This window comes from Vigna angularis, chromosome 1, assembly GCF_016808095.1.
Source record: "Vigna angularis cultivar LongXiaoDou No.4 chromosome 1, ASM1680809v1, whole genome shotgun sequence".
Lineage (NCBI taxonomy): Eukaryota > Viridiplantae > Streptophyta > Magnoliopsida > Fabales > Fabaceae > Vigna > Vigna angularis.
Window position 1 is genome coordinate 17,524,198 of NC_068970.1, and position 10,650 is coordinate 17,534,847.

Consider the following 10,650-nt stretch of genomic DNA (forward strand, 5'->3'; position numbering starts at 1 on the left):
GCACAACAATGGTAAAAGAAAAATCTAACTAAACTAAAAATATATATGATGGTTTTATTTAATCTAAATATCAGACCCTGAAATGGTTTTTTCAATTTCTTTTGGGATAAGATACAACTTTTATTTTTATAAAAAAGATTAGATTATCTTTATTTCATAATAAATGTGAAGCAGTCCATAAAAAATCACCTTTAAATAATACACATATTTATGCTTAAATTTAAGTAATTAACGACGGTGTAGTAGTTATTATCATTATTGTTTGAAACTACAAACGCATTGATTACTGAAGTTACTTCTAACAGCAGATTAAGATATTTGCTGAGTCACAAGGTTTTGACCTTAGTATGAATACACCAACCCAATTCCAACTTTACAAACTCACTAGTGTTTTTAATATAAAAAAAAATCACCAGAAAAATTCCCTTTGACTCATATGCATTCAAGTTTGTTTATTCTATGACACTAATGGCTTGAGGCACCAAATCTCCCATACTTTCCTTAATTACCTTAAATAACACAAACATATCCGCTAATTAATAAATTCTTTCCAGTGGAGGAACATCTGGTTACCAAACACAGCGCAAATATAGTCAAGAAGGATCTCTCATGTTTTCACTTAAATTCCTTTATTTTCTTCTGTCTCCTTTGTTTTCCATAAATTCCTTTCGTTTTATTATAATAACCAAACCATCCCGGGTCAACATCACTCACCAAATTTAATTTATCATTGTTTCTTCTGATTCGAGTTCAAACATTTATATGCATATAGTTTAATTTTAAATCCCTATTTAAGTTTTTCCTCATTCTAGTGCTCCCCGTTTATCAACATTGTGTTCAGAAATTGTTGAAAAAATTTAACTAGTCCATGGAATGGAATGTTGTTATGATTCTCCTTCAGAATTTCATGTATGTGATAAAAAAAACCTCAATATTTTTTAACAAAACAAATATTTGATTATATATGATCTAACATCTAATGTTTCAATTACATTTGCTTACCAAGCAAATGTTATTTCATTTTTTCCCATAAATCTTATCTACTTTTGTTTTAAAATAATAATTACAATCTTAGTTACTGAAAAAAGTTATAAAATAATTTATGTTCTCATAACCTTAATTTTTTTTTCTTTCTAATATATCTTCAAATCAATAATTTCACATTTCTAATTTGAAGTAACGTATTTATAAAAAATGATATTGTTTCAGGAAAGTTATTTTAAAAAATAAGATATTTATTGTTGTTTTTAGTATGAGTATAATAATCTTAAAGTGTAATAATAGGAACAAAGTGTTAATGTTTGACAACTTGTCGGAATTTCCCTAGCTCCTTAAATTTTTTGCCGAAAGCAGTATCCATTCATAGAATCTAAAAGACCGTGCACTGTATGGATTTCAAATATTTTAATTAACTGAACTGTAACAACAAACAGCTTTAAATTTACAAGAAATAACTTTTATCTAATTATTTTATAGAACAAAGAAAAGGTAAAAAATGAAGAGAAGAAGAACATAAAATATATAATCTGAGAAAACATTGATGTTATGAAATAAATAACCCATATTAGCATTAACAGCTAGCTGTGCTAATCTGACATTTAACACCTATATTCGTACTTTTTTCATAGCAATGATCCTTCAATTACACTTTTTTTCAGTTTCTCTTTTAATATATATCGTCTACCTCCTTTAACATAGATATTTTCCTTATCTATAGGTCTAAAAATCTTGTTAGCAAAACACTCTAATTGATTTTATACCCAATCAAAAACTTTAATATTTACTACCCATAGTTTTTTAACATTATACGACATGGTACTCTTTTTCCTTCATCTCCCTCCCTAATACTTTTATCATCCCTATCCCAATCTTGTTTATCTCTTTGTTTCATGAGAAAAAGTTCTGAATAATCTATTGTTCCATTCTTTATTTTTGTCCTCAGGATAAATGCGTATGTAATTGAATCGAAATCCCTATTTCTTTGGTGGTGTCAATGTGCAATTAATTAAGTTCTTTAACTTGTTAAGAGAAATCACTCACAATAAGAAATAGAACAAGGGGAGAATTAAACGAACAAACAAACGGTATTACAATTTTATAAAAAAATAATCAATAACTTAGTTTCATCTTAGAAAACAAGATCATACTAATGTTAGAACATACCATAAAAAATAAAGAGGAAACAACCGAGAATGAAACAAAAGACTATGAGTAACAAGTTTTGATCCTAATCATAATAATCCATAAACGTAATTCAAAAGGCTTAATAAAATGGATTCATGTCCAACTGAAATTGAAAACTAAAAGTTTGTGAAGATAAATCTCAATTTAACCCCACAAAACCGACTTGTAAGGTGAAATTTGCATCTCACTTATATATTATAATTTAACTTTATCTCTAGTCGATTTGAGACTTCCAACACACAAGTAAACTAATCATGAAAGTTATTCAAGCCACACTGTGAAATGCAATTAATGCATCCCCAATAAATGTAAAGTTTAGTATTTGTACTAGTTTAAATCGCAAAAAGAAAAGAAAAACTATTCTCAATTAGAACATCACCATTGTAATGATTTATAGAATATGATAAAGCTTAATATTACATCACCAAAAGTTTTCTATATAATATTAGGTGAGTGATAGCATTAGTATGAATAGCATGGGAAGAATGTGTTGAAGTTTATATTGGGAATTCTAGATGGACAGCCTCTGTTTGTATAGCCAACTGTTGTGAAAAACGGAGCAAGATTCCAAACGGGTGTTACACGCTTGTTGTGAGTCTGGGTGTGAATTAATTGATGGCATCACTACAACTTTGAAAAGTCCTCATGCTCATATGCCTGATTAGCCGTAATCCATGCATCAGATAATGAGATCTCACCACACTTAATGCATCATTCTATATATACACATTCTAGATTCAGACAAATTAACACATGACTCTGTTTTCTTCTTCTAAACCTTTATAACCAAATACATCCCTCACAAATCATTTCCAAGTTGTTGAGCCAAACAATCATCGATATATTTTAACATTGCAAACTGCAAAAGTAAATTTTTTAAAGCTTAATTATAGGCTCAATATAAATTAAGACAGACGTATATATATGCAGTGACCACTCTGATCACAAAAACAACCAAATAAGTGAGAGTCGTATAATACACTTTTTTTTTCATTAATTTTCAAATTACACTTTTATAGACTTGATTTTTAAGAGTCATATGATTTTTTAAGAGAGAAAATATATTGCGAATTAATAGTTTTAATAAAACAAAAAACCTTAAAAATAGTAACCAAGTATGGACTAGTTAAAGTATTATTATTTTAATAGAGGTTTAACATTTTAAAAAATATTTATAGGCTTATAACATTAGATAAACCATACCAAGTGAGATTGTAAATATTTTTAGTTTAAATTGTTTATCATACACATTTAATAAAAGATATTTAATTTAAAATATCCGCACATATTTAGTGGTCGCATGATGACTTTAGAAAATTATCTGTATTTTCATAAAATCCTAACCATTCAAATAAAATCTAATGATTTTTGTTTATAATGGACCACACTTCCCTTGACAAAAAAAATACTGGTGGAAAGAACAATAACGAAATAATTAATTTTGTGAAAAAACTCCACGTTAAAAGTCAGGATAAAAAATATAATAATTTATTTGAATTCTTTAATCAGTTTCCAAGCCCTGTAACAAATTTTCCAACCCCTACAGAAGTTCCAATCCAAGGATTCTTTTTGGTCCTAGGTTGCTTTCTCGGTTCCTCTCCGTTTTTATCCACTGTTCAATATTCATGTGTCTTACTGTTCATGGACAACTTTATTCAACAAAAAAGAAAAGCGTGTTTGAGGTTTTATTTATGTATCCCCCTGTTTCACAGTAGTTCCTCGATGCCCTTGGTCTTTGATTGTGAGCTACAATAAATAACTCACTTCCAAAGTTCACACTTCTATTCGCATCCTTATCTCTATATATATTCCTTCTTTCACTCCCTCTACCATTCAAATCCCCTCTATTTCTTTTTCCATCTTAAAAACTTTTCATCCTTCTCTCCCAACATGACCAAGCTCCCACCCTTCTTCTTCACCCTCTTACTGTTCTTCATGCTCTCCCATGCCATACGCCATGAACCAGCCTTTCACCAGGAATCTTTGACAGAACCGCACCAACAGGTTGGCTCAACTTTAATTATACTTAAACTAATTTTAGAGTTATATATTCCTTATCTTTATCATTCATCTTTTCTAATTTAATAGTATCTACATACACACACTTTTATACTGATGGCGGTTAAATACTATATGATATTTATTAACTGATGTCATATTTTGCAGAGAGTTGAGGCGGTTGATGAGAGCTGTGATGGTTTTGGAGAGGATGAATGCTTGATGAAGAGAACACTCGCTGCTCACGTTGACTATATTTATACGCAAAAGCATAATCCTTGAAGAGAGAATATGAAATTACTCTAAGTAGTACTATGTTGCATCCATAATTTCACGTATGCAATGATAGGAGTGAGAGTGTTTGATTGTTTTTATTTACAGTACATTAGAAGTTGGTAACTGGCTCATTTCTTTGGAATTGAGTATTGTGTGTTTTTTCTTCTATTTATATGTATATTAAACTGAAGTTTATGGAAATATCTGTCTTCTTGATAAAGTACATGTGGTCGGTAATCGTAAAGAAGAGTGTCTTCTTTCTTTTGACATTCATCTGACTGTCTGGAATTTTTCACATTTGCTTTATCTTATTAACGTAAGTTATATATAATATATCGATCATGGACTAAGGAATCACACATAAACCCACAACCCCATGTATATGTGTAGCCTCATGAAAAGCCGTAAAACATGAAGCTATTTTGTGGTATATATACCCATCTAATGTGTTTTACTTGGATGAATCATGAGTAAAATGTTGTATCTTTGACAAAGAAGGAAGAGATTGAATAAGTCCCATGAAAGTGCTGTGGATTTAATGTTGCTTTGGCAAATTAATTTGTGTGACAAGTGACAAGTGAAGAAGCTAAAGACATGGTAATGGCTAATTGCATAGGTAACTGTAACCTCTGGATTTAATGCCTGTTATGGATCACTCTCTGGAGCACCCAGTATTAAATGTAATTCAACCACTTAGGTGACTTCTTCAGTTAGGGAGTTTGATCAGATTGGTTGATGGTTGAGGTTGAAGTTATAACTCTGAGTTCATTTAAATCACCCCCATCGGACATGTGAATGAAAAAGCATGGAAGAAATAAGAGGCTACAAAAAGATGCGTATAAACTCTATGCTGTTTGTATAGCTGTAAAATTCAAAAATCACGATTCTTAAACAATTACAGTTTTCTTTTTTACACAATAACTGTAGAGGTTAAAGGTGGCTTAATTTATCCAAACCTTTTTCATTACCCTACCAATCTATTTTATCAAAACAATGTAGTAGAAAAAACAATATCCATATTAACCATTTTTATTATTTTGACATTTTCGTCAATTTTTCATTTTTTTTTCTGTACCTTCCATAAGTTTTTTTATTAATCTTTTCTTTTTCTTTGGCATGAATATCATTTCCAATTTGAACTTTTGTCCAAGATTTTCTTTTTCTTTGATATATTGCATTTTTTTTTCATACGCATTCCTGTTGTTCCCACACTAGCCTGTGAAAGACGTTGTGTTGTTTTTGTTAGTTATGTTGTCTTTGTTAGATGTGTTATTCCTTTTACAAAGGTTTCTGTCAGTTTTTGTTTACATTTTCCATTATTCACCTTTGCTGATCAAAGATAAAGAGAATCGTGAGTGTTGTGCCTTTTTTCTTGATGAAAAAACAAGAAGAATTGTGAGTGCGCTTAGTAGAAAGGTTAGTTTTTAGGTTTATGATTTTGTTTGTTATTCTATAGTTTACTTTTGTACTTTGTTGTTAGGCTGATTTATGCGTTTTTTTAAATTCCGATAATGTATTTTGATGTTTTACTTCATCATTTTATTTTACGGAATACCTTGGTATTAATTTTGTTTTTTTTTTTGTGAAAAATAAGTATAACAATATGTTTATATTCTTTTGTCCACTATAATTGTTTTGCTATGGAAGTTATGCTGATATAAGTTGATTTCGTATTCCAGTGTCTATCCAATTGAAATTTAATATTTATATATTTTTCACCATTTTTTATATATTATATTAGAAAGTCACTAAAGAAATTAGAGGAAATAAAATATAAAAAAATCTTATAAAAAAAGTTACAACATAATTATACCTAAAATGAACGATACAATTGGTAAATTGGAAAGGGAGGTGTTTAAGTTCACTTTAGTATTTGGTATGATAAATCAGTATTTATTATATTTATTGTACTATTCACGGGTCCTTCATACATTGAACAAACAAAAAATAATAATAAACTAATAAATTCGTCCATTTAGATTTAAATAGATTAAAATGTCGAATTACTAAATATAATTAGAAGTAGAATTAAGGTCAATAAAATATTGATAAGATACAAATGATCGTATTAATGGGGATTTTAGATGGGATGATATTTTTGACAAAGCTATGAAAGCTTTAAAGGGCAATATTACATTGTTTTGATGATAACGATGCATGATCACCTTAAATATTATGGCACATACATAAAATCTCAAAATTATCTTTGGTGAGAGAGAGAGAAAAAAAGATAAGTATCATATACAATATTATATATTAATAATTATTAGGTATTGATTTGACGTCTAAAAAAAATTGTCATCTATCATTGCTCTTTCTTTATATATTTTGCTTTATATTGACTTCGAACAACATTGGTTAATAAAATCCATCCTCGAACAATTACTCTGAACTCAAAGTATGTTTCCTTTACACGTAGATTCAGATTTTCCTATTGATTCCCAAACATTTGTTTTGTTTGAATTAAAACAAAAAAGCATTTGCAATCACCTACATTCATATGAGTTGAAGTTATAATCTGTTATTAATTATTAAGTTACGTAACATTCTCGTATAAGAGATTTCAAGTTAGGAGTATCTACAAATACGATGAGCCCCACCGTATTAATAAGAAAGGAAATAAAATGTATTTATTTTATGGAAATAAATAATAATATATTATGTGAGTACGGTTCATCTTTGCTAGTCGTATCGTACCTTTCTCTCCATACTATACTACCACACACTACGTATAAATGTCAAACGCAATTATTGGTTGGCTATAATTAATGGTCATATACGATTCAAAAGTTATTATTACATGTGGCTCAATAATTCCATAACCATATATTGGTAGGAATCGAAACATACCCCATTTAATTTCAAATCACCCTTTCTATACCTTTCTTCACCTTTACGTTAACTAAAACCTTTATTCAAAACTTTTGTGCATATTTTAAAAAATTTCCTTCTCATTTTCAATTTTGTTAGAGTTTACATTTCAATGTGCGTTGATTTTTAGTGTTCCTTTTTGCTTAAAATTCTTAATAAACCCTTTTCGTTTTCTGTTTATTTTTTCTTACATCTTTTACTGATATAAAGTTAATTAAATACATCAAGTTATATATTCACAAATTATGTATATTCAACTCGCTAGTGTAAATTAACAGGAATATTATATTTATATTCAGTTTTTGAAGTGGATGAAAAGGAGATCAAAATAAGAAAAACAAAGAGATAAGAACACTAGTAAAAAAACGTCATTTTAACGCGCTATATACGCCTCGGTTTTACTAGAACCGAAGTGTATAAAACCACGGTGGCATTTTTGTAGTTTTATGGAAGTTATATGCCTCGGTTTAAAAAAACCCGAAACGCCATATATCTACTACCTCGGTTAAGTCAAAAACCGAGGCATAAAAGTTCAATATATTTTCAAAATTGCCATTATAGTTTTTATTTTTTTTTATTTTCTGATATAATAGGCACCGGTTAAACTGAATAACCGAAGCAGTATGATTATATCATCTCGAATATATTTTGAACCGAGGCACAATAGGCAGTCCAGAAGCCTTGAACCCGTGACCTAATAAAGGGTTCAGCTATTTTCAGAGTAGTTCAGATCTTCCTCTGCCCTTTCTCTTCTTCCCTTTCTCTTCTTCTTGAACGCAGATTCCCTTTCTCTTCTTCCCTTGAACGCAGACCAGAGTACAGGAGAGTGTTGTGATGGAGGTGAGTGGCCAGCGAAGACGCGGCGAGGCGCGGGGAGGCGCGGCGAGGTGAGGCACGGCGAGGACGCGTCTGATAGCGGCGAGGCGAGGCGCGGCGAGAACGCGTCTGATAGCGGCGAGGCGAGGCACGGCGAGGACGCGTCTGATAGCGGCGAGGCGAGGCGCGATGCGGCGAGGTCGCGTCTGATAGTGGTGAGGCGCGGCGCGGCGAGGTCGCGTATGGTAGCGGCAAGGCGCGGCGCGGTGAGGTCTTCGATGGAGGCGACTGCGCGAGGACGTTGGCAGTTCGCGGCGCGGCGGGGTCACGTCTGGTAGCGGTGAGGCGCGGCGGTGGCGGTGGCGCGTTGCGGGGAAGCGACAGTGGAGGGAATCGTTTTTCAATTTGACATTTTAGGGTTTCTGAAATGGAGAATTGGAGAATTAGGTTTTTCATTTTCAGATTTGGGATTTTTGTTCTTGTTTCTGCGACTTAGGGTTTCAGCCATTCATCTCATTTCAGTTTTGTTATCTGAGTTTGTAAAACAATTTGTTATCTGAGTTTGTTTGTGAAACAATTTGTTATCTGAGTTTGTTTGTGAAACAATTTGTTATCTGAGTTTATGAAACAGCTTGGTTATGTCTTCGGATTGTAGAGGGGTCTTGTTCATCTTTTAAGGTTTTTCAGTGTTGGGTATTTGAAATTAGAATCTGGAATTGAAATCAAAAAAAAAAAAAAAGATCTTACTGCCTCGGTTCAAGTTCTACCCGAGGCAGTAGAGGCAGACAAAATAACTCGGTCCATAACCGAAACAAAAAGTCTACAATTTTTTGTCTCGCCTGAATATGCTCCGGTTTAGGAACCGGTGCGAATGATTAAAATTAACCGGTGCAAATGCCCTTTGTTGTATTAGTGGAAGTTTATTGATGGGATATACATTGGACTAAGAAATGGAAGAGATAAAAAAAATATTCACACACGAAAGATATAAACCCTCTATTTAATTAGTATTATTATACTTTGTTTATACATCTCTTAATTACAAAATATATATATATATATATATATATATATATTAACCTACTACAGAAACATTAAAGTTAAGTATTTAAGTCAATTTTTTATTGAACTGATTTTCATAATATAATTAGTCAACTATTTTAAATAAAATAGATTATTCCTCTTACTTTCAAAATACTCATTTATTGAATTAAACTTAAAATTTTTTATTATCATATATTCTTCCACTCTAGATCTTAGGATTCAAGTTATTCTCACGTAATAAAGCAAAAAAAATTCCATTTATAAGGCACTCTCCTTTATATACCATTGTTTTATAATATAGAAATTTCTATCAAGTATCATTAATGTCATTCTCTCTAGAGTCTAATATTACTAGAGTCAAGATAATCTTATTAGTAGAGTCAAGATACATATCTCAAAAACCACTAAGTGTAGTGTTTTCTCATTGGAAATAGCTACATTTATATTAATTACATATACATATCAAATATCACTCTTGCTTAGTGAGTGGTTGCTTGTCTAACAAGTGCATTGTTCGGAGAGTATCGTCTACTCTACTTAAAAACTTATGGATATATCAATTTGGTATTAATGGCTTCATCTCGTATTTTTTTTTCTTTTTGAGAAATTATAAAAAAGTATAACCTACTTCTAAAATAGGTTACTTGTAGAAATCCTTGTAGTTATATTAGTTGATTCCTTTTTATCTACTTGAATGTTAACCTTAAATAAAATAAATTGACTTAACTTGTATATTTCAAGATTTATACTCACACAAGTCAAACATTTCATAAATAAAAATTTAATAACAACTCTCAAGCATACAAAGTTGTTGAATCAACCAAACATTAACTAAACAACTAGAGTTATCACATCTCATCACAAATTTCATCCACATCACAATAACAATCAATGGATAATGAGAAGAAAAAATAGTTAACTCTCCTTACCTAAATTGAATCATCTACTCGACTTTTTTCCATAAACTCAACTCTCACAAGATGTCCTATTCACAAAAATAGAGAGACTCAAATCAATAATTTGAACACATACTATAATGATAACCAATGGACAAAGATTCATCTAACATCCTCCTAAGCCATGTAACTACAAAATAAACCAAATACGTGTAAAAACTCAAAATAACTAAAGAATAGAACAAAAGATGAACTTATTTTGGTTGCAATTTTTTTTTGGTAGAAATATATTGTGTTTTACATTAAAATTCCTATGAAAGTGTCGAATATTTAAAGAAATGACCAATGAGATCACAAATCTAAAAGAAAAATTGAGAAAATGAAAAAAAATAATTTTATAAACAATTTTTATAAAATAAAACTCGATTAATTGAGTTTTTTTGTTGTTATTATTAAGCTGAGGCCCAAAATGGTGTGCACAGTACACTGGCCCAATCACGAGCAGCCCATGATGTGAGAAAAGCCATCACGGGTGAGACACTCGTTCAGACGTGTCCAGGGCCTT

At 30.8% G+C, this 10,650-nt stretch overlaps 2 protein-coding genes across 2 annotated transcripts; one reads left to right on the forward strand and one right to left on the reverse strand.

The window, feature by feature from the left end:
- The first annotated feature begins 3,979 nt into the window (after positions 1 to 3,979).
- Positions 3,980 to 4,678, forward strand: LOC108341141 (phytosulfokines). Its single transcript, XM_017578798.2, has 2 exons — positions 3,980 to 4,188; positions 4,351 to 4,678. The coding sequence occupies exons 1-2, from the start codon at positions 4,075 to 4,077 to the stop codon at positions 4,462 to 4,464; spliced, it is 228 nt and encodes a 75-aa protein (XP_017434287.1). The 5' UTR covers positions 3,980 to 4,074; the 3' UTR covers positions 4,465 to 4,678.
- A 3,377-nt stretch (positions 4,679 to 8,055) lies between these two features.
- On the reverse strand, positions 8,056 to 8,601 carry LOC108328981 (serine/arginine-rich SC35-like splicing factor SCL33). The gene has a single exon (XM_017562928.1). It carries the CDS (start codon positions 8,599 to 8,601, stop codon positions 8,056 to 8,058), a length of 546 nt encoding a protein of 181 aa, XP_017418417.1.
- Positions 8,602 to 10,650: the final 2,049 nt, after the last annotated feature.

Bases quoted from the DNA above. Each gene is read 5' to 3' on its own strand.
- LOC108341141 (XM_017578798.2), top strand. From the start codon at position 4,075: ATGACCAAGCTCCCACCCTTCTTCTTCACCCTCTTACTGTTCTTCATG. The intron at 4,189-4,350 runs GTTGGCTCAACT...CATATTTTGCAG, and splicing joins TGACAGAACCGCACCAACAG to AGAGTTGAGGCGGTTGATGA.
- LOC108328981 (XM_017562928.1), bottom strand. From the start codon at position 8,601: ATGAAAAACCTAATTCTCCAATTCTCCATTTCAGAAACCCTAAAATGT.